This window comes from Hylaeus volcanicus, chromosome 5 (assembly GCF_026283585.1).
Source record: "Hylaeus volcanicus isolate JK05 chromosome 5, UHH_iyHylVolc1.0_haploid, whole genome shotgun sequence".
Lineage (NCBI taxonomy): Eukaryota > Metazoa > Arthropoda > Insecta > Hymenoptera > Colletidae > Hylaeus > Hylaeus volcanicus.
Genome location: NC_071980.1, coordinates 30,133,085 through 30,148,425, shown reverse-complemented (window position 1 = coordinate 30,148,425; position 15,341 = coordinate 30,133,085). Strand labels below are relative to the sequence as shown.

Here is a 15,341-nt window from a genome sequence, read left to right as displayed (position 1 = left end):
TTGGGAACTATTCCTAATTACGTTATTATTAGGGCGTCTCTATTACGCAAGTGAAGAACGCATATATTACAGGTGCAATGAGATAAAATTTCACCGAGTTTATGTATGGTTCACCCTTGGACTTTTTGCGGACCTATGTCGAGTCAGACTCGACAAAACTGTATCGAAATCAGAAAGTTCATAGGTACATAAAATAATGATTGCGTTAGTTTTTGGAAGAAGAACACCAAATATTAGGTTACGAAAGGTATCTCTAGGCCAAAAGTTTCGACGAACGTCGTTGGCGAGTATATAACGGGTCCAAGAAGGGGATCATCGTTCGATGACGGTTAAGAACAAGAACGATCGAGTTTTAACAGTGGCTTAAAATACCCCGTCTACTAGGGAGGTCTCGTGCGTCGTTTAATTACCGTGTGTAACGAGTTCGAGTGGCTGCCGTGCGCACGAAACCCCTCTCGAGAAGGGGGTGCGATATGCTCTACGTCGTCCACGAATCACTCGAAATTACCGTGTACCGTTGCGACCCACACCCCACCCGGTGTTCCTCCCTGCTTCCCCTTAAGCCTTCCTCCTGCCTCGATCCTGCGAGCAACCCCTCGCTCCGCCTTACAGGCCAAGCTTTTCCACTCTCGCCGTTTCGATCCAATGATCGTCGCGATTGCCGGTACACAAGCCGGACCAACGAGGAGGGATGATGAGCCTGTTCCTCTCGTTGGATCCGTCTTGTCCATTGTGCTTTGATCGACGCCATTCGTCGACCCTTTGCAGTACAAATTTCCCAATTGTGGGCCATGTGTCCAGTTGGATCGGACATAGGATAGGGTTGAATTTTGGTGGAGTAGTGTATTCAAAGGAAACGATGTTGGGGAATTTAAATCTCAAAGGTTTTACATCCGAAAGTCTCGGTTGGTAGCGCCATGTGAACCAATTGCTTCGAAAACTCAGCAGTGGGAACGTTTAGCTCCCAAAGACGTGGATAGTTCCAACCCCCGCTTGAAAAATAATTAACCGAGCGGAGAATAGAGTTCGCGGGACCTTGGAACATAGAAGACGTGGGGCTCGAGGGGGAAAAGTATCGAGAGGGGGTGGTTGTCTTTTGGGAAAGGGTCGATTTAGAAGGGTAGGCCTTGTTGTTACGAGGGTGGAGGACCCCGAGATACCCTGTCTCTACAGTCAGCTGTTTTAATGTGGGTCACCAGTTCCTGCGAAACGATCGATTTCCGGCCTAACTCGAATCTCTACACTCGCGACTCCATCTCGAGAATCTGCGAATCTAGGATATCGTAACGTTACGATGTCTTAACAGCAGGGTCAAGCTGCGAGCCAGCTGGCTGTCCGCGAGCGTCGTTTCTCGCGTCGACGCGATCTCTCCCTCGATCGATCACTCGAACCGCTCGTCCACTTTTCGTCGAGCCCTTCGATACGATCTACGCGATCGCGATAACGTCGAGGGGACGCTGAAAGGGCCTCGCCATGATCACCGCGCTAAATATTCGACGCGGCTCGGCCATGATTTATACTCGCGCGAACAATGCCTTGAAAAATAACGGCTCGCGTCCAACGGATGGGCGGCGTCGGTGTCGCCAACAGATTTCGTTCCTCTTCTTGCGCCCATGTTCGTGCCCCTTCGCGCTGACACGACGAATTCATAATGGCGGTAATAACAGGTTTGTTTGAGAAAGCTGTTCGACACGGTCGGATGAGATGCGAGGAAAATGTGAATGACGTCGCTCGTGCAAGCATAGAGCTTTTTGTTTGGAATTATTTGGTCCCTCTGGTGTACGGTATTTGTATACGATCTGTATAAACAAAAAATTAGCTTTAATTTCGCATAGCCTGGACAAAATAAAACGGAAATAAAGAACAAGGATTAAAGAAATACAGCATGAAAATAGGTCGGGTAAACCTGATTTGTATGAATATGCAAAGGAAATGCAAATGGAAATGAAATGAAAACCACTAAATAAGAACCTAGGATGTATAATTGCGGAACATATAGACGGATATGCAATGCAATAAATCTGCATTGTTATAGATCCATACGATAGGGGCCCAGTTACTGGCACTTTTCTTAATAGCTTAAGATGGTCCTCGATGAAAGACAACGACGATTATCTGATTTTTCTAATCTAGGAAACTTCAAAGCGTAGTAATGTGTCAAATCACGTAACACAGCAATTCTGTAATTTGCGTAAAAGCGACACAGCTATGATTCCGCGTTTTCTAAGAGTCGTTAATTGTACCTGAAAGGTGGATCGTAATTACGGTGTGTCACTGTTATCAAATTGTCAAATCTACGGAATGTAAATCGAAGAAACTTGCGCTGGACTCGTTTCGCAAATTATTGTTCGACGAAGAATCGCGAGATCGACGTATCTCTGGTAAAACGAAACGAAACACGATTTCCTGGGCCGACGGGCCACGTACACGACTGAGCAAATGCATATTCATGCGGTAGGCGTAACTTATCTAGTTCTGAGCATGCTGGATACGAACGAATTCTGAAATGGTGGAAAAGTTGGACTGTAACGCGGATTGCTCTTAAAGTTGAACGTTACGAATTTCTACACATAATGTCTCTAAATGTTGCAATCGGATGTGTACAACGTCCCAGTATATAAGAACAACAATTAAAATTCCCTAATTCTTCCTGACGCTATACTTAAGTTTTCATTGACCGTAGTCAAAGGGTTACTATTCCTCTCTTTAGAGCACCTCGGACCCCGCGAACCTCCGCGTCGATAAACAGAGCCATGGACACCTAAATAAATGGAACCATCGTCGATTCGAGCACGAACCGAGAAGAAAGACGAGGAGTCACGAAACGGGAGCCTAGCGCCCGCACCGATACAATGCCGACCCTGACGATGACTTGCATCCGTATCGGGCTGCACGAAGCGGAATCGGCGATCCTGGCCGCGGGCGCTTTCGTTCGACTTCCTCCTCGCTTTTCCTCCCCTCTCTTCAACCTAGACCGTCACTGGTGAATTCTCATCGTTTACGAGCAATGATTTCATCGTCTCCCGGCGTTTATTATTAGATGGTACGAAGGATGGCGCCGCGAGCCGACCGCGACTCGAATTTTTCCTGTGAACGGGAGAAATCGGATACTTTTTCCTCCGGCAGGAAGAATTAAGTAATTCCTGGAAGCATCCTGGAGAGAGAACTTCCTCGACGACGGTTAAACGAAGAGAGACGATCACGGATCGCTGGAAAAAGTTCCGAAGGGGAGGCGTACGGAGAGCTAAAGCGAGGGATGGAGGTTGGAAAATAAAGGAAAGAGGCAGCAGGTTCGGTTAATCCTTCTTGTTTGTCTTTACGTTAATTATCTAGAATTAAGAACGCTGGGTTGTCGCAGCGCTACGCCCGGATTACTGCCTCGATTATTACTTGTTGCGGATTATTAATTACCGAGAATTACTCGCCCGAGGGAGGGGGGTTGTTCGAACGAAGGGTGGCGAGAAGAAGGAAGAAACCATCGGAGCTGGTCTCGATCGATTCCTCCGCGTCTCGCGAAAAGCAATGAAAATCGGAAACAATATTTGGTAGATTTCTGTTGAATTCGAAAAAAGAAAACAAGGCAAAAAGAAACATAATCCATAATTTTCTTTGATTCTGTAAAGACTGCTCAACGTAAGCACAATTTAGAAAGAAACGATTTAACTCGATATATTATTAAACAAATAACGAAGTAACAGAAAGAAGCACGATGCAAGCACGATGCAAGCGCGATGCAAGCACGATGAAGAGCGAAGGGGATGGAAGGGAGCAGAGTGGCCGTGGCGCCGCGGCGGAACGCGTATCTATGTCAAAAGCAGCCCACCGGCAATAATAGAAGCCCTTAAAAACGTAAAGCTGCGTAGCAGGGCCAGTTGAGCGAGCGCGTGGGTTATGAAACCCCCCAAAAAAACTGAAACGGCCGTGGCAGCTGCCGGCATGTACGATCCGATACAATCGCGGCAAAGTGGATACGTTCTCTAGGAAAGATAAATGGAAGCAACGAGGCTCGATCGTCGCGGGAACTTCCAAGCAACGGGAATAGTCTCTGGGAAAACGCGATTTCGTTAACTATCGTTCCACTCGCGGAGCCTCGACTTCTTCCGGCGTCTCTGCACAAATATAGAAACACCGGTATTTTTGTTGGCAACAATAGATCGCTCATGGATAAATAATTGAAGGTAAATTCTAGAGTGGAGGTAGCTTTAACAAGCTGAACCTCGATTGTTTTGAAACGCATTGTGGCTGGTTTATCGCGTATTCGATTGCATTTTATGGAGCATCGTTCGTTGAGCATCATTCCGGTGTAGAAATAGTTCATTACTCCCCTCAAGTAGCTCTAGTATTTGATCCTCTTCGATATTTTAAATACTTGCAAATGTACTCTCCAAATGATTGCGAGAATGTCATAAAGATGTCCATACCGCATACTAACCAGTTCTCTTTCACTCTCGCATTATAAATATTTATACACTTCTTACAACTCTTACGACTCTTGGTTAATTTTCATATAAAGGTAGGAATACTATCTAGTTACACGATAAGTACCCCCCGAGTATATACATATGTAACGCAGTTAAAATTTGAATTACTCAAGACTCGCACTGCGTACGACAGCTACTCTTAATCTATTTCCTTATCAGGCGATAAGTTTATCTCGCTCCACGAATGTTACGCTTTTTGCTCCCGTAAATACTGAAACTAATTACGGGTTCTCAATTTAATTCGATTCATTATCGAAGATCTAAGCTTTGGTTAAGAGGAAGAGGCGTAAGAAGTATAAAATATGAATATTTTCCCCTCGTAATTTTTCCTCGAATGGAGAACGATTCACGTCCGCAAAATCCACTCGTTGTACGCGCGTACCGATTTGGAAATCGTACTGCTTTCCATAAGAGACGCTTCGAGCGTTTGCGAACGCATACCCATTTAACCGAGCGCCCATACTCGCCGCGATTGTGCATAAGCGCACGGCAACAACGACGAGAGGAGCTCGGGAGGAACGAGCCAAGAAAATAAATATTAATAACGATGCTTTCCCTCTCTCTCTCTCTCTCCCCGACGCGCTTCCCTCGTTGCAACTAGACTGCTCTTTTCCCTTCCCCTCCGTCGCGTAGACTCCCACTGTCTCTCTCGCTCACCAAGTGCGCGTCTCGTGCATTGTTAGGGCCATTACGGGAGCCAATTAATCTATGCACAATTTTATAATTAAACGGCTAATAGCGCATGGAATTATAGTCCAGGGCCGCTCGCACTCCCACGTATCCTACAGCGTTCGTGGGTTACGCGTATACGTCGCGAAACGCGCGTTTAAGGGGGTAGAAGCAAGAAAAGGAGGAACGAGTACAAGCGTACGTTTGCTAGATATCGATCTGATCGGCTAATGGCATTTATCGACCACGGTTGCAGCAGTCGCGTCTCCTGAGGATTAAAGGAGAGGACCGTGTTTCTATCGAGCACGCAATTTCTTCGGTGAATTTAGGTGAATGATCTAGAAAGACGGGTCAGGCATTTTCCTTCGTTCGAAGCCAAGTTTTCTGTTTCGAGACGGATATAAAAATTCATGAGAGGATTTAGCTTGTTTCGAGGATGGTTTCGAGTTGGACAGTCCAAGGATCGTCGAGTTCGATCGTCCGTGGTCAGGTAAATTGACGAGGATAATTGGCCCGTCTCGTTAGCGAACGTATACGGCATCAATTAGGCGTGTCCGAGAAGAAACGAGCGTGCTCGACGAGCAAATCGGGGACGATTCTCTTGTCGCCGATCGGTCGACGCGTGGGCAGTCGTGAAGCCTGAGATTTGTAAGCGACAGCCATTACGATCGCCGAGACTTTGGGACGAACGAGTTAATCGACTGGATAACTTAATTGGTCAACGATCATCGAGAGATCGCGGTAAGAGAGACACACTGGCACGCGAATAATAACCTTTCATCGCTACTTTTCTCCGCTATTAAACATGGAGCGTTCCAATTTTTACTGGAATTTTTACTCGTAGGGTCATCTTTAAGTAACGTGGTTCTAGATGCACGGGTATATGATAAAAAAAAATCAATTACAAAACTAAGAATGAATCGTGGCTAAAGGGTTGACTGGTAGTGAAAAAGTATGATTATGCCTACAAAGCATCATTTATGCTGGAAAATGTGGCGATTTTTAACGTTCGAAAGCAGAATAGCTCCCTTCTCCTGAAGATTCTTAAACAGAGGGACAGGATGGTCCCTCGACGCGACGCGAGCGATGCGACGCAGCCGGCGCCGCGGCGGGGACCGCAAGAAAAATCCCCCTGAATTATCGGTGCGGTTCTCGGTGCATGCTGTTGCATCGATGGCGATAGAAGCGGCCAGAGGAGCGTGTAACTGTGCGCGCAAACGTTGCGCGCGTAGAGGCGTAACATCGGTGTGTAGCCGTTCCCGGTGTTACCACTGCCCGTGCATTATCAGAATGTAACGACGTCAGCGGTACACGCGACCAGCACCGGACACCGCACGCACGACGACCATACCGCGGTCTCTTAATCATCCGATTTTTCCTGGCGGCCCTCTCTCGTCCGCGACCCGCGCCCTCGCCCTCGTCCTCGCCCGTCCTTTTTCCAATCGATACGAAAAGTCCAGCAAACGATCAAATCGAAATCGCGATGGCCTCTGTTGCTTGGATTCGTATTGTAAAATTATCCCTCGAGTTATAAAGACAAAATCTGGCATCGTGGACAAGCATAACATAAACCTTTGCGTTTGATGTAAAGGTATCGAATCAGAAATTTGTAAAGAAGCCTGAACGGAATCGTCCCTTACGAATTAGTCTAATAAAATATCAACAATTGGAGAGTTGGAAATTGACACCAGAAAAGAAACACAAGCTATACGTGACGTTGAATTCTGTTCCAACGGAACAATAGACACCACGCGTCGCAAAGGAAACGTTGCAAGAATGATCGATCATTCGCCATTATTCAACGTTGCTCCGTCAGATTTCCACCTTTCGCGGGGCGTTCTATGAAACCTTCCATTATTTGGATGGAAAAGAAACGCGCGCAACGTCAAAAGTATAACTGAAAGGGTCTCTTTTCGACGAAATGAAAAGAACGTTACGAAAGAGTATGTAACAAGATGGGAATGATCGTAAAAAATGAAAGAAATTATACGGCGCGAGGGCAGCAATTTCGACCACTTAGCTTTTTCAGTTTCTTTGTAAAATGTATAGTCTTGCGTAGGTACTTTAGTTTTCTATGGATTTCGGTACAAATTATTGTCCATTTGCATGATCGAAACGAGAACTCGTGGAAATATGTCTTTAATATTTAGGGGAGGCTATCTTTATGCATATCGGTTGGGAAATTGCAAATTTTCAATTGTTTCGTTATTACCTCATGAATACAGATGGCATTCACCTGATTTCTTTTGTTCAATATCGATAACAGTCGTGCCAATCGAAGCGCAGTACTAAAATTAATTTATTTTAACTCTATATTAACCTTTCTTGGACCGATCTTGCTACCGGACTACTGCAATTTTACCAATAACCTCCCTAACTCTGAGACTTGAATAATTTTTTCCAACTATCTATCGCTTCCTAGCACTGTTCAATTCCTCTACATCATATTCCAAGAATGTACACAAAATGATACATATAGTGGTACCGAGGCACGAGCCGTCGCGACGGCTCGGTCAGCTCTGTTCTGTGACTGCGACTGGGATTATTTGGATCCCTATCCCTACAGCTTTCTCTTTCCTCCCGTTTTCTCTGTCTCGCCCTATCCCTGTTCCCTCAGCACAGAATCCCTCGACCCTCTTTCTCCATCGCCCTCTCTGTGTCGCGCTGAATCCGTTTCCGTTGCGACTGCCACCCGCGTGCCAGGCCGCCGGCAATACTATTGTCGTTCTCCACGACCAATCTACCTCTCGATCGATCCTCTCTGGACGCAACCCTCTCAAAGGATCTCTATTTCACGACGCGATCGACTCCCCACGCAAAGGAACCATCCCCGAGGCGAGGACTATCGGGAAACACTCTGGTCGCGCGAAGCGTCGGAGGACTCTAAAGTCGGGGACAATATTTTCCCCGGATAACGCTGGATCCCCTCGTTCCGTTTACCATTCCGTTTCGTCTGCCGTCTGACTCGTGGGTGGGGTAAGCTTGTACTACAGCCACTTCTCTCTGTCTCGTCGGTGGGGACGATTCATTCAGAGAAACTGCCGTGAAAGGGACACCTGTTGGCGCGGAGGCCCGTTGACAATTCCAGAGAGCCAAGGGCACGTGCCTCTGGCCGAATCTCCTTCCCGTAGTTTGGGACGCGATCGAGGGAGTGGATGGAGAATATTGAATTGGAATCGTACGTGATCGAAATCGATGCTTCGAATAGAGTCTGTCCAGTAAAGAAAAGAAAACTCGAAACGGAGGCGTAAAACGTAGCAAAGGGGTAGCTGTAAGAAATGCACGATCTCGGTAGCAAGCAAACGCTGGGCATCGAGAAGAAGCGGACGCGCGATTAAAATATTTTTTGGTCGACCGGTAGCGCCGTACGTAACGTAGCTGGTCGAAGATAAAGTGCTGCCCAGAGGCGACACCGGGCGTTATTAATACACGCGAGGATCGTAGCTTCCGTTCGCGGCAGCAGGAGCTACAAAACCGACGATCAGCCGTAGGTGGCTCTATGTACCGACGTTGTTATCGTCGCGTGTCATCGAATACTATTCGAAAGGCTATTCGGCCTCCCTCCCCATTCGTGAACGGGACAAGAAATCTTCTTAGGCTAACGTTATTCGTCTACGCTTACCTGGCTGTAGTGCAATCCCTGTAGAGCACGTCGAAGTCCTTGCAGCTGAGCAGCTTGCACCGATTGACGCCAGGCTGGATGGCTCCGAGTCCCCGTAGAATCCTAACTTGCTCGACGTTGCACACCAACGGCACTATATCGAGCCTCTTCAGCTTCGTGTAGACGGTGTGCAGACCTCCGACGAGGTGCTTGAGGAAGAGCTCGAAGGCCTGGGGGAGGCAGAGCATCGTGTCCCCGGCGATGATGAACGCGGCTACTTTCTGACCGCGATAGTCCACCAGTTTGCATTCGTTCGCGGTGGGATCGCTGGTGCTTATCGGCGGCGGGCTGTTGTAGGACCTCGGAGGCAGAACCGCGTGATGCGCGGCCATCAGCTCGAGCGGCGAGCCATGGTGGCCGCTGAGCATGCCGCCGAGCTGTCCCAGCAACCCTAATCCCGGTGGCGGTAGTCCTGGCATACGTGGGACCATTCCTGGAGGTGCACCGGGTGCTCCTCCTGCGGAAAGAGGCGGTGGACTCAACGGAAGTCCTTGAGGTGGCGAACCTCTGGTTGGCGATCCCGGCGTGGGAACGCCGCGGTGTTGCTGTTGCGATTGTTGCTCGCGAATCTGGTCCCGCGGATGGGGCTGCTGGTGCGACGGCGGCGGTTGATGCTGAGAACCGTGAAGCTGCTGCTGCTGCTTGCTCTGTTGACCCGATGGGCTGTGGGGATGCTTCGGACTGCCGGTTACGGGACTGGCACGACTGCTGTGGTCGGAAGAGCTATCCATCGCTCCGTGGTCCATGGGGTGTCCGAAAGGCGCGCGTCTATCCGTTAGTAGAAGACGTTGTGTCGGAGCTGCGGCGATCTGAAACGATTCTACGTGTTTCGATTGTTTGGTTTCGGTTGTCTCGCGCCACGTGGACACCACGGGAAACGAGCGACTAGCCGCCACGAGTCAACGCATGCTAGACTCGCTACTCCGATTCTCGCTCGGCTGCCGGAACCAGCCGACGAGATGCGTCGCGTCGCGTTCGATCCACGATATCGGCCAGGCAAACGTCACTGCACACTTGAACCAAACTGTCGCGCGGCTCACGTAGCAGATTGGGCCATGCACGCGCAGACAACAACTTCACTGTGCACAACCACTCCAACAGCCCTGTCCATGACAATCGGCCGGTGTCACTCTGTCACTCTACTCGCGACCTCGTGCTCGTTCTCGACGCGGACTGGTCCGTGTGTTCCGCGTGTCGGGCAGCTACTCTCGAGGAGCAGCCGAGCTGCCCCTCGCCTAACGATCGACACCCCAAAAACTCCGAGTTGTACCTAGCGGACGCGTAGCTGCTAGCCTCTTTCACTCGCGAAATTCGAGCACACCGGAGCGAAGCTGTGACTGGAACAACGCGGATGTCGCGACAGAGTTTGTCGACGACCAACGTGGACGCGAACGAACCGACGCGACGCGACGACGAGTGACGCGCGACGCACACCTAAGTACACCACGGCCGACGAGGATGCTGTCGACGGTGACAGCGTACGCGACGACGGCAACGATCACAACGACGACAACGATGAAAGCGGCTGCGGCGGTAACTCGCAGGAACGCGCGTTGCTCGTTCTCAAAGTGGCAAACGCTCTCTCGGTCGAGTCGGGAGTATTTCCCTACCCAGTCACAGATGTAATAAATAAAAACATCGGTGGGAGCTCGAGGAACGGGGAGGATGGGCGTTCTGTGCGCGCAACCGAGTATCCGGTTGGCGGAGCCACCGGGGTGGCAGTTGTCCTCATTGGACGGAAACCTCGCGGCGTAGACGCCTACGAACCTTCCCCCCGCACAGTAGAGAGACCAGCGAACGTTCCCCACCAAGCGGCAACCTCTGCCACCGACGACGCCGAACGGGACGATTCCGGGGGCGACTAACACACGGAGACATCCAGACGCAGACGCGAGTACCGACAAGACAGTACGATTCGAACCTACCGCCGATCTACGCGCTACGAGTGGGGATTTCTTCTTTTTCCTCGCGACCTCCCCCTCCGCTGGTGTGTAGCCCCTCCCCCCTCCCGCGCCTCGTCTCGCCACTCCTAAATTCTAACCGTCCCTCCCCTCCCCCCTCACCCCTCCCCGCCCCTTCCCCCGCCCCCCTCTCCTCTCTTTGCCGCTTCTCCTTGTCGCGTTTTGTCCCTTCCCTTTTCCTTCTCGTTGTTTCTCCTTTCTTCTCTACCCCTTTTTGCTTTCTTCTACTCGACACCCCTCCAGTTTCTTCTTCTGTTTCGTTCTCGAGCCTCTTCTACTTACCACCCTTCCTCGATGCACTACCTTCCTCTCCACTCCACCCCACCCCACCCCCCCGCCCTCCCGGCCCCTTACGTCGTCTTTGCTGTTATTCCGTTCTCTTCTCTTCACTTCCCCCTACTTCTTTCTCCTTCTTCGCTCTTCTTCGCCTATCCTCCTACAATTTCTCTTTCTCTCTCTCTCTCTCTCTCCCTCGCACCCTCCCTTGCTAGCTTTCTCACGCACACCTCTCTGTCTCTTCCAGCTTCCCCTGCCTCTTCGTAGCTCCCTCCCACTTCTTCCGCCGGCTTCTCCTCCCACCTTGGCCTATAGCTTGCACGCTCTCTGGAATTCGCGCTCTCTCGCCCGCGACCAACTCGCAATCTCCACCTCGTTTCCTCTTTCGTGGCCGACCTATTCTCCGTGTCTCTCCTTCTCTCTCCTTCCAGGCCCGCCTGTCTCTCGACGTTTCTCCCTGTTCCTCTGTCCGTACGACGAAGAATGTCGCCGGTGTTCGAATCGATCGGTCGGTCTCCCGCGCGTGTCCCCCTTCCCGGTACCCTCCACCCACCCCTTCGTCGCGAAGAACCTGACCCCCCTGCTGCCTTCTTCTTCGCCGGTGCCTCGCTGAATCTCCTCTACCATATTCGCCATCAGCATTACACGGGCGCGCTTATTTCTTCTGTAGGTAACTCTGCTTCCTCGCGATCTCTCTCCGCTCCTCGGCCACCCTCTTACGGCTCCGCCGCCCCCTTCGTTCGCCCTCTCGCGCCATGGCACCGCGATGCTACCACCGTTTCTCCACCTCACTCCTCCTCCTTCCTCTCGTAACATGCGCGATATACCATACCCGACACTCTCCGCGGCTCTCGGTAAGCTCCCAAGTATGAGTGCTTAATATCTTTGTGCCATACCTAAAGCGTCCGTATCCGCCGATGCTTCTTACGTCCGAACTTCCCCTGGTCTCTCCTTCCTACGCCGCTCTGTGGTCGTTTTCAACTATTTCGATCGATCCCACGCGTCTTGGTTTCTTTGCTCTTTTATGCTGTCGCGAAAAACCTAGGAGGAATCTTGCTTCGAAATCTGCTCGCATAAACAGCCTTGTTTCCTTGGCGAGGAAGAACCTCGCCGTTTCGGTGCGAATTAAATCTACCTACGTAATCAGGCCCTAGGGGACAGTTTTAGAACACGGACAGTTAAGATTTCTTCGCAGGTTTTGTCTATTGTCCTTACCGCGAGAAAGATGGACTCTCCTGTATGTACGAACTGCTTAGCCTGAAAAGCGTATACGCGCAGAGGATTATCGGAGAATTACCAGCGTCTTTTTCGTAAGGAAGACAGTCGATGAAATTTGTGGTCAAGCTTCCAGTAAACATCGTCCGTGCACGGTCCGTTAAAAAGCGAAGGGAGGGATTCCAAAGGAGAGAAGACCCTGCTGTCCGATTAACTCGTCACGGGCGGCGGTTCGGAGGCTGTCGAGAGATAGGCGAGATAGAAAAAAAGAGGAAGACAGAGGCCGCACCGTTTGGCCTTTTTCTAGCGGTCAACCCCCGATCAGTCCTCATCGGCCCGGTGACCTAGATCCACGAGGAAAGACCCTCCGTCGTTCGTTACGTGTGCACGTGTGTACGTGTATCGGGCTTCGCACACGTACTCCTCCGCCGCAGCTGATCCCTTGACCTCGTGCAACCCCAAACGGAACGAGACCCCCTGGGCCTAACGTTCATTGACCAGCTCCGTCGAGCGGAGGCCAATCGTCTTGCTGTTCCAGTTTACTGACAAAAGCTTCTCACCAACGTCTTCACCCCGTGACCTTCTTCGATGCAAACCGTTCTCCGAAATCTCGCCATTTCTCCGATCGTGCCAATCCTGGTTTCACGAATCGATATTCGTACGATGCGTCCATACGAGGGGAAGAGGATGTTTACGTGTCGTTTCCAACGACGATAAAGTCATCGTTCGCGACGACGAGGCGATCGATCGCGAGATCCAAGTCCCTTCGTTCGAGGAAGGTCGAGGATCGGTAGGGGACCGATGTTTGCCACGAACCAAACCACGTCCAATTAGTGGAATTAATACCGGTTGGCTTTGGGGGAGCTAATGCCTCTGTGTGCATACCTACGGGTATGCACGCCGATGACTGCACTTTCCTTCGTGCGTAATGAAGGACAATCCCGTCGGTCGGACCGGCTCGACGCATTCGCCCGTCCAAGCAACCGCTGCCTCCTCTTGTTTTGCGGTCACGAGAAAATATCTCGAGCCCACGAGCTTACGACTCGGAGCGTGCTCCGACGACTAACGATCTCCGCCTTTCCGTTACGTGGAACTGTGGAACAATTTCATTCGTGGAATTGTCTTGCTTCCTGGAACCGCGACTCGCCTTTGTCCCTCGCCTAGCAGATCTCGTGGACATGAAATTTCTATGAAATAGTATCCTGAACCGATCCAAGGGCAGTTTCAGGCGAAGAACATCGTTGGAGCGTTCACGGGAACGCGGCTGACCGGCAGCGTCGTTCCTGTTGCTGTTCATTGGCCACCCCGCAACGGGAGAAGTGCGCGAAGCGCGAGCAGTGAACGCCAGCCTGTTGTGCATAGCCGTTACGTAACCCTCGTCATTGTTTGCGCGTGGTCGTTACAAGTCTGTAACAGAGCGTAGGGGAAAAAAGGAGGGTACGAGCAGCGTCCATCGAGAGAGGGAGAAAAAGCGCGAATTTTTGTCGGGACGGAGGCATCCCGTGGCAGCGAACCGGACACGCGTTGGAAGGACTCCACTGCACCGGAAGCGTCGCTCTCCTCGACTGTCCGTGTTCATCGAACGCACGACACGCACTTTTCCCATCGTTTTTTGCCTCCCGTTGTCTCAACGCTGTCATTCAAATCTCGATCGGTTCGATTATCGTTCCCGTTCTCCTCCGATCCTGTCGATATCAAAGAAAACAGAGAACGTCGACCGTATTAACGTAATTACTCGTTCGTGTCAGTCGCGATCCTGCGAATCGGGCGTCAAAGTCGACTCGAGAGAGTCACGTAAGAGCGAGATTTTACAAAACGCTAATTGCATGCGGTTTTCAATGCCCGCCGGAGCGGCCTGCGAATGGAGAAAAATCAAGAGGCGGAATAATGGATTCCGGAGCGGCGGCGGATGAAAAACGACGGTAATTTTTCTGGACACGTACATACGCCACCGTTCGGTTTTTCAGCGCGGCTTACGCGCAACTAATTACCCATATGCCACGTGTTATTATAAATAGCCAATCGTTACCGACACAGCCGCGTCCGCGATTCGCCCATAATGGCGTGTTATCGGATAAATAAAACGGATAGCCACGGGAGGGTGCGCTCCGATTATGCATCGACGCCTCCTGTGAGCGTATGTACAACCTCTCTCGTTCTTTCTCTTTCTCTCTCTGGTCAACCGTGCTCTGTTTTCCCAACGAACGACCAGCTTTTATTTCTCGTCGACTTTAATCCACGCGCGCGATGACGACAATGCCGAGCATTTTTATTCGGTGCGACGCGTCCGCTTCTTCTCCCTCCGAGGCTCCCTCTTCCCAACACCTGCTAACAAAATTAATATAGAAATAAACGCGTTCATACCTGGCTTTTCGACGTCATTCTTTCCCCAAGTTTCGACTAATATTAAACTTGAAGTACACAAAAATTCAAATGGAAACAAATCCAGATTAATCAATTCAAGCTATGCAAACTAATGAAACTAACCGTGAGATTTCCTTATTTCAAAATTTGTTTGAAACTGAGTAATTTAGTCCATTTCGTCGAAATGAGTGACCTTCGATCCTAGACCAACGTTTTCCTAAAGACTCGTGCATCAGTGCTCCAAACGGATATCCAAGCGAGCCTGGTGGCAGGATGACTCCCGTCTACCGCGATATCCGACCTAAACGCATTAGAAAGCTCATTTAAATACGATACAATGGCGAACCCGAGCTCCCCTGGTCGGAATACTGCTGTCCATGGACGATGACCGAGCGACGTCGAATCGTTCTGCCATCCGTCTATCCGCCATCGAACGTACTACGCTGTTTCTCTGGTAGACGATTCGCCCGATCATTTTGTCTCCGATAAAACGAAATAGATTGTTTTGCGCGTAGGAGCGAAACGCTGCTCGTCGAGGCGCGTCAATACTTTTCCACGGTGAACGCGACGCAAGACAATCACGTTGACACCCAGTGATGGATGTCCTGGCTGCTCAAAATACCCCCCTCAGTTTTCCCGCCAATAAAGCCCATTGTAAATGCGAACTATTCGAAATATTAGAGCGGCCTGGCGATTACCAGCCGTTCAGTCATC

The 15,341-nt window shown here is 50.4% G+C and overlaps 1 protein-coding gene across 5 annotated transcripts in view; it reads right to left on the bottom strand.

Annotated features, from left to right (window-relative positions):
- LOC128876512 (dachshund homolog 2) overlaps positions 1-10,436 on the bottom strand; it is a 173,229-nt gene extending 162,793 nt beyond the window's left edge. For 2 of the 5 annotated variants that reach the window (XM_054122942.1, XM_054122943.1), the window contains exon 1: positions 8,773-10,435. In XM_054122942.1, coding sequence (XP_053978917.1) covers positions 8,773-9,557 — 785 coding nt within the window. In that variant the 5' untranslated portion in view covers positions 9,558-10,435. Of the gene's footprint in view, positions 1-8,772 lie in introns of all 5 variants that reach the window. The other 3 variants (XM_054122939.1, XM_054122938.1, XM_054122940.1) reach the window with 3 other exon arrangements.
- Positions 10,437-15,341: the final 4,905 nt, after the last annotated feature.